The sequence below is a fragment of the Grammomys surdaster genome, unplaced genomic scaffold, assembly GCF_004785775.1.
Source record: "Grammomys surdaster isolate TR1022 unplaced genomic scaffold, NIH_TR_1.0 137, whole genome shotgun sequence".
NCBI lineage: Eukaryota > Metazoa > Chordata > Mammalia > Rodentia > Muridae > Grammomys > Grammomys surdaster.
Genome location: NW_021604595.1, coordinates 12082491 through 12098440, shown reverse-complemented (window position 1 = coordinate 12098440; position 15950 = coordinate 12082491). Strand labels below are relative to the sequence as shown.

Below are 15950 nucleotides of genomic sequence, written 5' to 3'. Positions count from 1 at the left end.
TTATTTTGTAATCAGATTCTATTGTAGGACCAACCTATTTTCGCTTTTCCTAGAAATTCCATAATACAGGAAAGTAGCCTGGCTCTTGTGAGTGATTTCCAGGCAACCTGTGTCTATAGAACATGCATGGTGTGGCAGTGATGAGTGTAGACTGGGTGTCTCTTTCTGAAATCCTGGGTTGGATGTAGAGCAAATAGGTGTGGGAATCCCACTAGACATGAATCCATCATGGGCAGAACTGTCTTGGCCATGGTGTACATAATAGCTTTGAGGTCGAACCTTTGATGTCCTGTCCTGTTAACCAAGTAGGTTTCCTCACCTACTTAGTGATGACACCATTCAGTGAGGGGTTGGCTGAAGAAGTTGCGCATCACCAGATAGACTTAACCCTTTCAGGCAGTCTTTCATTCCACCAACCCCACAGCAGCTAGCCATGGATGGCCCCTAAGAAGGGGTGGTTTGGTGGCTTGTGTGCTCAGAGAACAGACCAGCTCCAGCTTCACGGCTTTATCAGTAACTATTGTGAGGTCATATGGGGCTGGCTTTTGAAAACCGAAAGGAGTTGATTATAGAACATAGTTAATTCCTCTTTTCTCCTCTCTGCTCAGCTTCCACATAATAGCCTACTACCAGAGGAAGCCTTGGGGCCAGGCATGGGCCGGTAGGGGCCTAGCCAGGGTGGTACATTATGACAGTAGCTGGTAGGAGAGACTGCTTGTTAACCAGAACTAAAATAGACACCAACTCCATTTTCAAATCCCAAAGGAATAGAGCCACAGTGGGATGCTACCAGTTTAGACCCAGAGTCTGTAACTTAAAACAGCTGTTGGTTTCTGTCTTCTGCGCCCTTGTCCCACTCCCTCCCCCCAGCCCAAGCTGGCAAGGTGCCCGTGTTCCTTAAGAAAGTGTTGGCAATCTGAACTTGTACATATGCTGAATCTTTTCTCCCGCACTCTGCCGAGTTTCAGAATAATGAAATTCTGGCATTGAACAAAAGGAAGACACAATGCCGCCACTGATAAGGACTCCTGCTCTTAAGGTCGGGTATTGCTTACCACCCCTTCCGGCCAGCTCCTGGGCAAGAGGTGATAGGAGGGTAAAGAAGAGAGCTGAATAGGACATCCCAGGAGGTGGCCTTCAGGGCTGAAGGTGAGGGACAGTGCACAGGGCAAGTGTGCAGGGAGGGAAGAGTGGCTGGCAATGAATGTCTTGCTTTGTTGTTAGGGCAGAGCAGTGTAACGGGCTGCACCCTGGGAGCATAGTGAGCTGGAGCATTGTGCAGACAACTGGTGTTCAGCAGAACACGTGACTCACGTGTCCCTTTAAGTCTAGTTGCATGTTTTAAAGTGAAAAGTGGATTGGCAGTGTTTGTAAGGCCTGGGATTCAATCTCCACCTCCCCAAGGAAAAAGTTAAAAAAACAAAACAAAACTAAGTGCTGATTAAAGTCAAAATGTAGCGCATATTAAAGTCAGAATGTAGCGCATATTCTATACATATAATCAGTATACAATTATTAGTGGTACGTTTTTACTTTCTCACTGTCTTATGTTTAGTAACTGAAATCTATGCTTATTGTGCAGTCATCCCCTGCCTTAATGGAAACCAGTCCCATGCCAGGTGCCTATCAGTCCACAGAGCAGGTTAAAAGACAAGCCAGGAGGCAGTGAAGCCTTCCCCAAGCGTGAGCTGTGTAGCTGGATAGTCACTGTGTTGATGAAGGAGCTGCCAAAAGCAAGCTTGGTTCAAGTTATTCTATAATCTTAGGTGGTTCCTTGATTAAAGGAGATTGGGTAATAAGTAATTTTAACATTATTTTAGTTAAAATATTTCCAACAAATAATTGAGTTCTCATTGTGACAATGTGAGGCATTTGACCGGTCTTGACTAAAACAGGGACGTCTGAGGTGGGAACGACTGGTTAGGAAAAAAGGAGCAAGTTTAGAGCCAAGAAAGAAAGACACAGTAACTAAAAGCTTTGGATCTGACATTGGATATTGTGGCACTCTTCGTTACTTCCAGGTTATGGCCATCATTATTGATCTTAGGGTAATTTAAAGTTTAAGGCAGTGTGTCCTTGGATCAGTCAGGAAGTAGGCTATGGGAAGCTAGCAGGGTCTTTGGCAGGCATCAGGGATCTGAGGGGAAGCTAGAGCAATCTGCAGGCCAGCCACTCCCTTGCTGTGCATCCTGGCTATGGGCCTTTTGGTGAGACATACCAGGGTGTTCTTATCTCTGTTTCTTGAGTATTCTGAGGAATATTCAACTTTCTTCACTACTCACCAACACCATCCGAGAGACACTAAGATTCTTAGTGTGTCATCGACCCCATATTCTCAACATACTAAACACCAGGCAAAAGTGAATAGAGTATTAGAGTCTTTAATAAGACTCCAGTGGTCAGAGGTCGATCAGGCAAGTGGGAGCTGGGAGTGGAGGACAGAGACTTGGAGGGGAGGGTACTTCCTTGGCCTGGCAATTGGAGGCGTCTCAGTCAGACCTTTCACAGCCTCCTCACCACCCAAGAGCAGAGCAAGGAGCAGGTTCTCCTGGCTTTAGGGCCTTCTATTCTTATCTCCTGTGAGCCCCTTCAACTGCTCGCTGCTTTGCAACATGCTGGCTTGACTGAACAGTCCCAGCGAGGTGCCCGTCTGTGCTGGACAGCCTGGGCATGTTCCTAGGATGTGGCAAGGGGAAGTTACCCAGCCAGGGTTCTGTCACAGGCCAGCATTTCTGTTCACAACAACTGGGAGAGATTACTGCAGCTGTGGGTGTCAGTTCTCTGCCCCAGGATGGGCCCGGGAGGGTAGGCTAAGGGAAGAGGAATGTCTGGGTGGGGTGGGGCTCTCTTAGAGAAGGGATTGTTTGCACTTATTCCTTTAGGCCTCTGGAGACAAAGTAGGAAAAATGAAGCATGAAATCCCTTTTTAAAAAGAATGCCATCAAAAACTCTGTAATGATCACAGAATTGGGTGTCTCAGGGAATTGGGCTGGGTCCCCCTTCCAGCAGGTATTCCATAGGTTCTGCTCACACACTGCATTTGCAGGGACCAGGGTGTTATCAGTGTCAGGAAAAGTATCCAGGTATTGAGTGTGACATGGGCCAACAAGGAGCCGTGACATCTGTAAATGACAGACCTTTGTGCAAACAGAGTTACAGACAGCACTGTCCCAGCCTGTTGCCTGGCACTTCTGTGTCCTCAGGCAAGCAGAGGCTCGGTTTCCCCATCTGGAAAATAGATTTGACCATCTGTGAGTATAAAGAGAGTGATCTAGGCCTGAAACTATAATGAATACTGATATTTTTGTTCTGATACTGTTACTTAGTATGTGTTATTTGTTTGTTTATTGTGGGAGTGAGGGCAATGTGTTTTCATGTGTTTGAAAACTGATATCACACCCAGCTTTTCTGTAGGTGCTGAAGGAGGGTTCGTCATGTGTTTACTGAACCATCTTCCTAGCCCACTGTGTCTTCTGAGTATTTTAAGTTCTCCAGCAGAACAGTTAACAATTTGCTGTGGTCTTTCTTGGCTATCCCATTCCAGTGACACAGAGGAGTCAAATTCCAGAACAACTTCTCCCAAGTACTATGTACTTGACAGAGCCTGGAAGCATTTGTCCTTTGCTCTCTATTGTCATTAAGAGCATTTTTTTTGTAGCCCTGGAACTCTCTCTGTAGACCAGGTTGGCCTTGAACTCAGAAACCCGCCTGCCTCTGCCTCCCAAATGCTGGGATTAAAGGTGTGTACCACCACTGCCCAGCTATTAAGAGCCATTTTTATCTTGCTTTTCCTTTGTAAAGGTTAGGACATTAAACAGCTATTTAAATGGGGTCTGAGTCCTGCCTTCTGAGTGTTGTAACCTTCATAGACTATGTCAAACAGGCAGGTTTACCAGCCGGGAGGGCCTTGATGCCTACAAATAAGAGAACCACACTTTTTTTTTTTAAAGGATGTTGGAGAAATCTGCAATTGTAAAAAAGTTCCTTAATTTTGATATTTCCCCTGTAGTCTTTTGAAAATATGTTTTGGGTCATTAATTTTTTAAAGTTAGCTCTTTATGCTTAAGAGGAGGGATATCAGCCGGGCAGTGGTGGCGCATGCCTTTAATCCCAGCACTTGGGAGGCAGAGGCAGGTGGATTTCTGAGTTCGAGGCCAGCCTGGTCTACAGAGTGAGTTCCAGAACAGCCAGGGGTACACAGAGAAACCCTGTCTCGAAGAAAAAAAAAAAAAAGAGGAAGATCTTGTCTATCCCTCCACTATCCCATCTTCCCTTTGTTTGTTTATTTGTTTGTTTATTGATACAGGATCTCTCTAGTAGTCCTGCCTAACATAGAACTTGCTTTGTAGACCAAACTGGCCTTGAACTTTCAGAAGTCTCCCTGCCTCTGCCCCAGGAGTTATAAGAAGCGTGGACTACTATGCCTAGGTTGTTTTTTTTTTTAAAGACGTATTTTATTTATGGTTATGTGTATGTACATGAGTGTTGAGTGCCTACAGAGGGTAAGGGTGTTGACTCCCCTGGAGGTAGACTTAACTACCTGGATGGGTGCTGGGTATTGAACTTAGTTCCTCTATAAGAGCAATACCACCTTCTAACCACTGAGACGTCTCTGCAGCCCTCCTTTTATTTGGAGGGAAGTGTTGTTTGTTTGGGGTGTTACTGTCTTGTTTTGAGACAGGGTCTTGCTCTATAGTCCATACTGGTGTTGAATTCACCAGAATCTTCTTGCTACAGCCTTCTAAGTACTGCTGTTCTGGGTAGACAGACTAACACCTAGACCATACTGCCCCGGAAGTATACTCGCTGGGACTGCACAAAAGGCCTTGGGGGACAACTGAGTGCCTATCTCTTTAGGTTACTTTTTTGAAACTCTCCTGCTGACTTCAGGATTTTTATCTTTAGAACATTAAGGTCACCAGACGAATAAATACTACTGTTGCAGTTGCTGGAGGAACACATCCCAATGCCACTTAACTACAAACTTGACAGGGAAAAGACACCTGTCCTTTTTTATTTATTTACTACTTTGGGCTGAATCATGGTGTGCCTATAGTGGACATGCACCCCATAATGATATCCCGCTCTGTTTCTACCTTAGCCTCAACGTTTTCTTTTTAAAAGTAAATGAAAGAAAGACGCCTTTTAACAAGGATGCTTGCTCTCAAAGGAATAGATATCTCAATTCCCTTCCTAATTAGGCACGTGGCATGCAGCAGTTAGCAGTTTTATTTCAGATGGCGTGGCTTCTAACTTGATATGTAGCTGCAGCTGGCCCTGAGCTCCTGCTCCTCCTGCCTTCACCCTCCCACCCCCAAGCACTTGGGACTACAAGTGTGCCCCACCACACTCAGCTTCGATGCTTTTGAAACCTTTGAACCTTTAAGAATGACCGGATTTGAGTGTGAACTACTTGTTGTATCACAGTGTCTTTTACGATCTGGAAGGACAAAACCTCAGCTCCTGTCCCCTTGACTTAGTGGATCTGGCTAGCCCATTCCTTTCCATGAGCAGGCTGAGTGCTAGCTGTCAGGGTCTTCTCTTCTGTAGCTTGATGGTTTGAGGCTGCAGTGGAGATGAGTTCCTGTCAGGCCGGATACATTGGCAATAGCATCTCTCCAACCTGGCAGCCTGGTCACAGCTCAAATGTGATGGTACTTGGAAGAAAAGGGGTGGGGACTATGGATATAGGGGTTCAGAATTTTTTTTTTCTATGACTGGGAACTTGAACCCAGGACTTTAAACATGGCAAGCAACTGTCCTACACTTAGCTATGCTCCCAGCCTATAGAACCAGTTCTCACTGAGTGCCAACCCGTGACCTTGACAATGGAAAAAACACTTCTCTAAGCACATATTGTGGGTTGTCTGGGATCATAGTTTTCTCTCCAGCACCCCATTCAACCTCTATGACTTCACATAGTTCAGGTTCAGTCAGAGCTTGGCTCATTTATCCTGCCTGCTGCTAGGAGGAGCTTGCAGTCCACGGAACCCCCACCTACAGAACTGCCCTATCTGAGCTTCACACCTACCCAGTACCCAGCAGTGATACTACAAGTGGTACTAAGGGAGGTGAGGAGAGAAGAGATAAGCTGCAGGCAGCTCCCCTCCTCCCACCATTAGGAACTTTGGTTAGAGCCCTGCCTCTCCTTCCCACTGAGGTAGGACCCCAGATTCAGAGACTGGGAGGAATGCTAGGCTCTGCCCTAACATGCCAAATTCAAAAATTCATCGTCTTAACTATGTCGGCTAATATGGTACTGCTGGTTTGGTGCTTTCTAAGTGAGTCAGTCCCCAGTCCCCGTGTTCTGCCTTGGGGTATGATAAGCTGGTTCTTTGACCACCATGCTTTGACAGTCAGTATAGTGAACATGCCTATAGAGACTGAGGTCAGGCAAATGTCTGTCTGTGTGTCCAGCCATGTGTTCCCTATGTCTCCTTAAACTGTCTGTTACCAGTTTTTCCACAGAAATCCCCCCACCCCACCCCCATAGAAATAGCCTATTTCAATGTGATTTTGAAAAGACAGTTCTGTTTTTGGAAGGAAATGTGAGTTCTTATAGCTTCTTTGGGTTTCACAAAAAAAGATTCACTTTGCCCAAATGAATTTATTTTATTGACAGCAATGTTGGTTTCCAGCATAGGGCCTTTTCTATTGCCAGGAAATGAAAAGACAGCTAGTCTGGTGTGTAACAGTCCTCTCTGGCAGGTCATCAGGATCTGTTAGTTACAAAATGAAAAATCCTTCAGCTCTCCCCTCTCGGCTGTGACTCTTGAATGTGTTTCTGTCCCTTCTCAGCATTTTGCAATCATTGCCCTGGCAGGACCGAGATGTCCCACAGACTAGGGTTGAGGAGGACAGAGTCCTGGGGACCACCCAGCCAATGGCTGTATCATTAACGAAGAGTGACAAACCCAAGCTGGGTCTATGGATATCCTGAGAACAGTGTCAGATGCAGGGCCTGCCTGCTGCTACAGGCTCCAAAGAGTTACAGTGACCTCCCTGTCCTTCAAGCACTTAGAAACAAGGTTGCAAAGCCGTGCTTCCCGGTCTGGGGATGGTGCTACACCCTTGTCCTTGATAAGGGCCCTACTTGGTGATGGCTCTCCTCCCCAGCTTTATTTAAGGTACAGAGTGTGAAGCAAAGAGGCCAGAGACTTTCCAAGAGCATCCCTTTCACCCGGCCTCACAATGTGTTCATGGCTCCAAAGCAGATACGGCTTTTTGACTTCCGTTGATTTATTTAGGGGGATGTGTTTTGTTTTTGTTTTTTTGGGGGGGAGGTATGGTGGAAGCTTTGGTTTATTGTGGGTATGGCATTTAGTGGAATACAGTGAGGGTTATTTGGAGGGTTATGTTTGGGGGCTGTGTGGGAGTTTGGGTTATTTACTTTTTTTTTTTTTAATCTGCCATTTCAAGCAGCTTGCTTTTGAGATATGCTAAACCAGTGATTCTCAGCTTTCCCAACGTTGCGATCTTTTAATACAGTTCCTCACATTGGAGTAATCCCCAACCATAAAATTATTTTGTTGATACTTCATAACTGTAATTTTGCTGCTATTAGGAATTGTAATGTAGCTATATGATTTACAGAATAGCTGATATTTGACTCCCAAATGGGTCATGACCCACAAGTTGAGAACCACTGCCCTAAACTTTTTCAGAAGGTGCCTGGTGTCTCAGGAATGCTTAAAAAGAACAAAACAAATAATCCAGTATTTGGAAGACAGAGGAAGTGGATCCCTGCAGGCCTGAGGACAGCATAGTCTACATGGCCACCCGAGACTACATACTTGAGACTCTTAAGGAAGAGAAAGAAGAACTGTAAAGTGAAGTAGGGCTGCTCAGTGGCTGGCAAGTGGTAGTGCCTACAGGTGACGCCGGGGCCGGATCTCCTGCTACCCTCCATTGACTGATTTTACCTTTCAGGAAGGGCACAGTGGAACTGCTGTCTTCTTCATCCCTGTGACTTATCTCCGTTTCCTAGCGACTCACACAGTGTAGCAGGCTTGAGCCAGCAGCTGGATGCTGTGGGACATTCTGAGCACAGAATGGGTTTAACACTCCCTCCAGTCCCTGAACCCTCCCTGCCCTTCCTGAAGTTCTCATAGTCTCATAAGTGTGCAGGCAGAAAAACGTGAAAACGCACCCCTTCTTACTCCACATCCCAAAGCCTAATGGGGTTAGCTTCTGTCCACTGCACACTTACGGTGGCTGTAGACCTTCATTGTTGAAACCTTAATATCTAGTCAGAGGTCAATTTATGTAATTCTGATATTTCTCATCCTTTTAAACCAGAATATTGTAGGTGGGCTGGTAACCTTGTTCAATTAACTGGAACCTAGAAAGTCTGAAAGTAGAGTCCTGTCTCCAGACAGAGGCTCGCTCTCCCCAGCCTCAGAGGTCAGCATCACGAGTGTGCTCTTAGACCTTGAACCTGTTCCAGCCAAAAATAGACCCTGGCCTAAAGTGCCAGTATCTGTGCTGCTGTCCTACTTAACTGCCCCATAATCTGGGCCTCAGCCTTCTTTGTATTCTGACAAGGGATGGATCCTGTAGTATAAAGTTTCCCCAAGGATATGCCCCACCTACAAGGTGGAAGCAACACCAGGGGAGGGTTGTTTGAGCCCAGCTGTTGGAAGCGCAAAATAGACTCCCCTCAAAAAGAGCATTGTGTGTCCAGTGGCTGAAGTGAACCTGTTGTTCTAAATCTTGTTTAGAGGATGTTTCCAGATTAACCTAGGAGAGGCAGGAGGACTTTGTGCTGCGGCTGCTAGGGAGGGATGAACAAGGCTGCACAGACTCCTTCAGCATGCACTCAGTTGCAAGAAGAGTGATCTTCATTGTCATTCTTTCCAGACAAGAATGAGCAACACAGTTTCCATTACTGAGCACTAGTGTAAGGGGGAGCACGTTGCTTTGCCTCTATAAAACCAGTGGCAACAAGAACCGCTAGCGGTTCATTCCAGGGAGATGTAGTTACACAAATAAGTGGGCTCTGTGTCATCATCGAAATGGATACGTCCATGTAAAACCAGTGGCAACAAGACCCCTCAAGAGGTTTATTCCAGGGAGATGTAGTTACACAAGTAAACGGAACTCTGTCATGTCATCATCGAAATGGACACATCTTCACTGCCTCACACCAATGAAGTCTGTGAATGAGGAATTTTGATGAATAGTCCCATGACTGTAGTGAGTTCAGACAAGGGGATGCTTCTAATACCGTTGTTGCAGCATTTGAAATTTCACTCTCAGGGAAGATCATGGTACCTACCACCCGTTGCCCTCCTGTCCACTTCCCAGGCGGGGCTTTGCATTTGTGTGAGCTCAGTATGTGGTTATTTCTCAGGTAATAGTGGTAGTAAAACAAGAATTTAATACAGTTACTACCGAGAAACTATAATTAATTTATCTCTGTTAAATACCAGGAGTGCTATGTGATTCCACTAGCCCCGTGTAGACATGTGGTGTTTGTTTCTGAAAAGGGGTTTTGCTTTTGTGTCTCTCAAGTGCCATGTGCCACCATGTCCCGCAACATGGGCTTTTTTGTGTTGGAGTTCTTTCCTTTGTTTGTTTGTGTTGTTATTGCTGCTGTTGTTGTAGACAGGCTCCTGCCCTGGTGACTTCAGGACCCCAGCTGCTTTCACTTTGTGCACAAACTTTAGATGATGGTGTCATGCGTACATGTGTACCACCTGCAAAGATTTTGTATCCACAATTATTAGAATATACCTTCAAAAAAAATCAGAGGGACCCAGACATGGTGGTACTTGCCTTTAATCCCAGCACTTGAGAGGCAGAGATAAGTGAATCTCTGTGCATTCAAAGCCAGCCTGGTCAGTGAGTTCTAGGACAGCCAGGGCTCTTATACAGAGAAACCTTGTTTTTAAAAACCAAGGGGAGAGTATGTGTAGCACATTGGCACGGCGACTTCTTTATGCCTTATTTTTATTTTATTCAACGTAAATGAAACAATGAAGCTAACAGACCAGTGGTGACTCTGAGCTGTCTCCTCATGGTTGTCACTCCTTCTCCTAGATGTGACATCTGCTGCGTCACCTTCCGCACACACCGAGGACTGCTGCGCCACAATGCGCACGTGCACAAGCAGCTTCCCCGAGACGCCATGGGAAGACCCTTCATCCAGAACAATCCTTCCATTCCTGCTGGCTTCCATGATTTAGGATTTACTGACTTCTCCTGTAGGAAGTTTCCTCGAATCTCTCAGGTGTGCTGATAGACCTGTTCGACTGGGGGTGGGAGGATGGAGGTTCTGGGTTTTTTTTTATAATACCCTTTCATTAAAATCCAGCCTGGCTCTTAGGTTTCTTGGGCTGAGGAGTTAAGGGTCTTTTATTTCAGTTGAGTTTCCGTGTGGATCTACCTCATCTTTTGCCCATACTTCAGGCTTTGAGATTGAAAGTTGTCTATTTACTCCTCCTTTCCATGCCCTCTGGATCCCAGCTAGGGGTGTGTGTGTGTGTGTGTGTGTGTGTGTGTGTGTGAGAGAGAGAGAGAGAGAGAGAGAATATATATGTATGTCATATATGTGCATGATCGTGAAGGCCAGAAAGGGGCATTGATCCCCTAGAGCTGAAGCTGTCAGTGGTTGTGGTCTGATGTGGGTGTTGGGAACCACACTTCAGTCCTCTTACCTACTGAGCTGTCTCCCCAGCCCCATGGACCGTTAGGGATTTGAACAAAGAACAAGCTGATTAGTTTACTGCCTATACAGTACTACCAAAACTACTTTTTAATTTTTCCATGTATAAATTTGAGATAGGAAGTATCCACTTATAAGTTCTTGATGTGCCTAAGTCTCAAGGGCCGTGGACTTGACACATATGTACATGCATAGCTGTCCCCGCTGATTGTTGTCCCCTCCCTCAGTCACAGAAGCAGCCATTTTTGTAAATAAGGCACTCTGGTTTGTCCTCTTAGCCAGTCTTGTACTGCTTAGGCTGGCAATCCTTCTGCCTTGTGCCAGATGCTGGCTTGTGCTGTGTCCCCCAGTGTCAGCACTGCCCTATTTCCCAAGGCTTAAATCAAATTCCATCGTGATGTTATTTCATTCTACTCGTGTGTATCCTTGAGGGTGTCCTTGATCAAACAAGCAGGGGTCTTTCAGGCTTGTGCTATATTTTGACATTGCTATCTACAGAGTTCACACTTGTGAACTGTGCAGTTGAGTGACAAAAGATGGTCACTTACTGGGTTAAGCCAGTTTACAATTTTGTGTTGAAGTGCATCTATGACCCATGCAGCCCACAGGCTGTAGGCCAGGGCTGCTCCCCCTTTCTTTTTCCTGATTCCAGGTTTGCACTCTGAAAAGTTGCCTCTGTGTGAAGGAAGCAGCTTCTGTTATAGCAGGTACCTCTCACATCTCCTTCACGGTCGTGTCTAAAGCCTCACCTTTCTTCCCTTGCTTTTGCTTGTGGGTTCCTCTTAGGCCTGGTGTGAAACAAACCTACGGCGGTGCATCAGCGAGCAGCACCGGTTTGTGTGTGACACCTGCGACAAGGCGTTCCCCATGCTGTCATCACTCATCCTGCACAGGCAGACCCACATCCCTGCTGATCAGGGGCGGGAAAAGCTCCAGACCAAGACCCTGGCTGCTGAGTCCTTGGAACAGAAGGCCTTCCTGGCCTTCCTGGGCCTGCAGCACACCAAAGACGTCAAGCCTGCCCCTGCTGAGGAGCTCCTACCAGACGACAACCAAGCAATACAGCTCCAGACACTCAAGTGTCAGCTACCTCAGGACCCTGGCTGCCCCAATGTGCTGAGTCTGTCTCCTTTTGAAGCTGCTTCTTTAGGTGGCTCTCTGACCGTCCTCCCGGCTACCAAGGAGACTATGAAGCATCTGTCCCTGCAACCCTTCCAGAAGGGCTTCATCATCCAGCCGGACAGTAGTATTGTGGTTAAGCCTATTTCAGGAGAGTCGGCCATTGAGCTGGCAGATATCCAACAGATTCTAAAGATGGCAGCTTCCGCTCCTCCACAGATCAGTCTTCCACCGCTTTCCAAGGCTCCTGCCACCCCGCTGCAGGCAATTTTCAAGCACATGCCTCCTTTGAAGCCAAAGCCCTTGGTCACACCCCGGACAGTGGTAGCTGCCTCTACACCCCCACCTCTCATCAATGCACAGCAAGCATCCCCGGGTTGTATCAGCCCTAGCCTTCCTCCGCAGTCCCTGAAGTTCCTCAAGGGGTCAGTCGAGGCAGTGTCCAATGCCCATCTGCTACAGTCCAAGTCTGGGATCCAGCCAAACACGGCCACACAGCTCTTCTTGCAGCAGCCTGGAGTGGAGTTGCCAGGCCAGCCCGAGATGAAGACACAGCTGGAACAGGACAGCATCATTGAAGCCCTGCTACCCCTCAACATGGAGGCGAAGATCAAGCAGGAGATAACAGAAGGTGACCTCAAGGCCATCATGACAAGCCCAAGTGGCAAGAAGACCCCTGCCATGCGCAAGGTGCTCTACCCCTGCCGCTTTTGCAACCAGGTATTTGCTTTCTCTGGAGTTCTGCGAGCCCACGTTCGCTCTCACCTGGGCATCTCGCCCTACCAGTGCAACATCTGTGACTATATTGCTGCAGACAAAGCCGCTCTTATCCGTCACCTTCGCACACACAGCGGGGAGCGGCCTTATATCTGCAAGATCTGCCACTACCCATTCACAGTCAAAGCCAACTGTGAGCGGCACCTGCGCAAGAAGCACCTCAAGGCCACCAGAAAGGACATTGAGAAGAACATAGAGTACGTGAGCAGCACCACAGCAGAGCTAGTGGATGCCTTCTGCTCCCCAGAGACCGTGTGCAGACTGTGTGGTGAGGATCTGAAGCACTATCGAGCTCTGCGCATTCACATGCGCACACACTGCAGCCGGGGCCTGGGCGGCTGCCACAAAGGTCGGAAACCCTTTGAGTGCAAGGAATGCAACGCTGCCTTCGCGGCCAAGCGCAACTGCATCCACCACATCCTCAAGCAGCACCCGCACGTGCCCGAGAAAGACATCGAGAGCTATGTGCTTGTCACAGACAGTGGCCTTGGTCCCACAGACACGCCCACAGAGGCCTCTTCCAGAGGAGAAGAGGGCAGTTGTGTCGCTTTTGCTGAGTGCAAGCCCCTTGCCACTTTCCTGGAGCCCCAAAATGGCTTTCTTCACTCGAGCCCCACCCAGCCCCTGCCTTCCCACATCTCTGTCAAGTTAGAGCCAGCCAGCAGCTTTGCAATGGACTTCAATGAACCCCTTGACTTTTCTCAGAAAGGCCTGGCACTGGTCCAGGTGAAGCAGGAAAACGTGTCCTCCTTGCTGAACTCTTCCTCGTCCTCTGCCCTCTATGACTCCTCCATGGAGCCCATTGACCTGTCCATCCCCAAGAGTGTCAAGAAAGGAGACAAGGACACAGTTGTTCCCAGCGACGCCAAGAAAGCAGACCCGGAAGCTGGGAAAGCTGACCAGGTCTCTCCCTGCCCACCACCCTGCACCACCTTGTCAGTGACTGTGGAGCCCAAGGGGAGCCTGGAGACCCCCACAGGCACTGTGGTGGCCGTCACCACAGCTGCCAAGCTGGAACCCCACACTCAGCCCCTCCAGGGCTCCATGCAGCTGGCCGTCCCCATTTACTCCTCAGCACTCATCAGCAACTCTGCCCTCCTGGGCAACTCTGCCCTCTTGAACAACCCAGCCTTGCTTCGGCCCTTACGGCCAAAGCCTCCTCTTCTCTTGCCAAAGCCCTCGATGACAGAGGAGCTACCGCCACTGGCCTCCATTGCCCAGATCATCTCTTCTGTGTCCTCAGCCCCTACTCTGCTGAAAACAAAGGTAGCTGACCCTGGGCCATCGATCACCAGCAGTAACACTGTGGCCACAGACAGCCCAGGAAGCTCCATCCCCAAAGCCACCGCCACCCCCACTGACATCACAAGCTCTAAAGAATCCAGTGACCCACCCCCTACAGCCAGCAGCCCCGAAGAAGCCTTGCCTACTGAACAAGGGCCAGCTGCCTCAACACGGAAGAGGGGTAGGAAAAGGGGAATGAGAAACCGGCCCCTCCCCAACAGCAGTGCTGTGGACCTGGACTCCAGTGGGGAGTTTGCTAGCATTGAGAAGATGCTAGCCACCACAGATACTAACAAGTTCAGTCCGTTTCTGCAGACTGCAGAGGATGACACTCAGGAAGAGGTAGCTGCAGCCCCTGCAGACCACCATGGGCCCACTGGTGAGGAGCAAGGTAGCCCTGCAGAAGACAGGCTGCTGAGAGCAAAGCGGAACTCCTATGCCAACTGCCTGCAAAAGATCAACTGTCCCCACTGTCCTCGGGTCTTCCCTTGGGCCAGCTCCCTCCAGAGGCACATGCTTACACACACTGGTAAGGAGGCCCTCAGGGCTCATCAGGTGGTGAGTCTTGAAAGAAAAGAAGGGGGGGAAATGGGGGTGCCTAAGGTTTGGGGCCTTTTTCTCATGTTCCATTCTAATTTGTCTGAGAAGTCACAGGCTCTTACCTGTATACCCTGTGCCTGTTGTCTGAGCCACCAAGGCTTATCTGTAAATGTATCGGACACAGGTGACAGTGGTCACAGGCTCCCTCACTTCCCTCCCCATAACCTTTGACCAGTTTGAAGAGTTTCTACTAAATATGGAGGCCATTCCAGAGAAGTGGGACTTTGCATTAAGGTAACAGGGATGTGATGAGTTTGATGCTTCGACATGACCTGATATTGTCAGTGCTGCCTTTTTATTTGAACATTCTGTGGAGTTCTTTACCTACCATACACAGAATACAGCAAAGTGGATACATTTTCCCCTTCACTGAGGTAGCTGCATCTTCACTTATTTTAACTCTTTCTCCTATTTTGAATACTTATTGTAGATGATTGATACTGGTAATTTTTGTAAAGTTCTGTTTATCCTAAAATTGTCAACTGTTGAGGAAAACATTCTAAGTATAACTAGACTGTTTTAAATAACAGAGCTAAACTAACAAAACGACATCCCAGAAATAGTTTTCAGATGTCACTTTCTAGAAGTTGAATTTTAGAAGTTTAGAATAGAGACTATTATTTCATGCCCAGTGCTTCTAATATTTCAATAGCCATATACTTTCCATCATAATTATAATTTTCTGAATAGTATCACAGGATTTGTATCATTGAGTAATGGGCAGGTGATATACATTCAGTGAAGTCCTTTTTGGATTTTACAGTTCAAACATTAATAGATTGGACCAGAAAAAAATTATTCTTATTGTATATGTAGTACAGAATTGCTAGTTAAAATATAGATCACTAGCAAGATTTGACTTTCAGATCAAGTATTTTTGTAGTATTTGGGACAGTCAAATACATTACTTGTTGATCAGAATGACGCTCAAATTTTACTGCGGTTCTTGTCATTTTGCTTGCAGACTATAGACACTCAAGGTAGTTAGGAGGTTTACAACAGTACTATGAAGTGATCGTGTAGAGGGTAGGAGCTATACTCTGCCTGGCGGAAACACTGTGGAAAGGACTGATAGCCCAGTGACCTCTTTGAGCCTATGTGGATGCTGTGATTTCCCAGCCCCTCCCACATTCTCCTGTAGCTGAGTGAGAGCTCTGTAGACACTGAGGATTTCTGTAGATAGGCCATCTCTCAGCAAACTGACAGGCTTCCCGGGAGCCAAGGTGTCCATTTCTTTGGCAGCTGTGATGGCATCTGCAGATCCCAGACATGTCTCTTCTGACTCCCTGGTTCAGATCACTGCTGGCTTAGGAGCATCTGAACCCGCTCAGTCCCCACGACCACATGGTAGAAAAAGAACCAGCTCCTACAGGTTGTTGTCTTGCCTCTCCATGCAAACCATGGTATGAGCATGCTTACACACACACACACACACACACACACACACACACACACACAGAGAGAGAGAGAGAGAGAGAGAGAGAGAGAGAGAGAGAGAGAGAGA

The 15950-nt window shown here is 47.5% G+C and overlaps 1 protein-coding gene across 4 annotated transcripts in view; it reads left to right on the top strand.

Annotated features, from left to right (window-relative positions):
- Nucleotides 1-15950, top strand: part of Rreb1 (ras responsive element binding protein 1) — a 128472-nt gene that overhangs the window by 97658 nt on the left and 14864 nt on the right. For all 4 annotated transcript variants that reach the window (XM_028763111.1, XM_028763112.1, XM_028763110.1 and 1 more), the window contains 2 exons: nt 10042-10231; nt 11453-14375. In XM_028763111.1, coding sequence (XP_028618944.1) covers nt 10042-10231; nt 11453-14375 — 3113 coding nt within the window. The remainder of the gene's footprint in view (nt 1-10041; nt 10232-11452; nt 14376-15950) is intronic.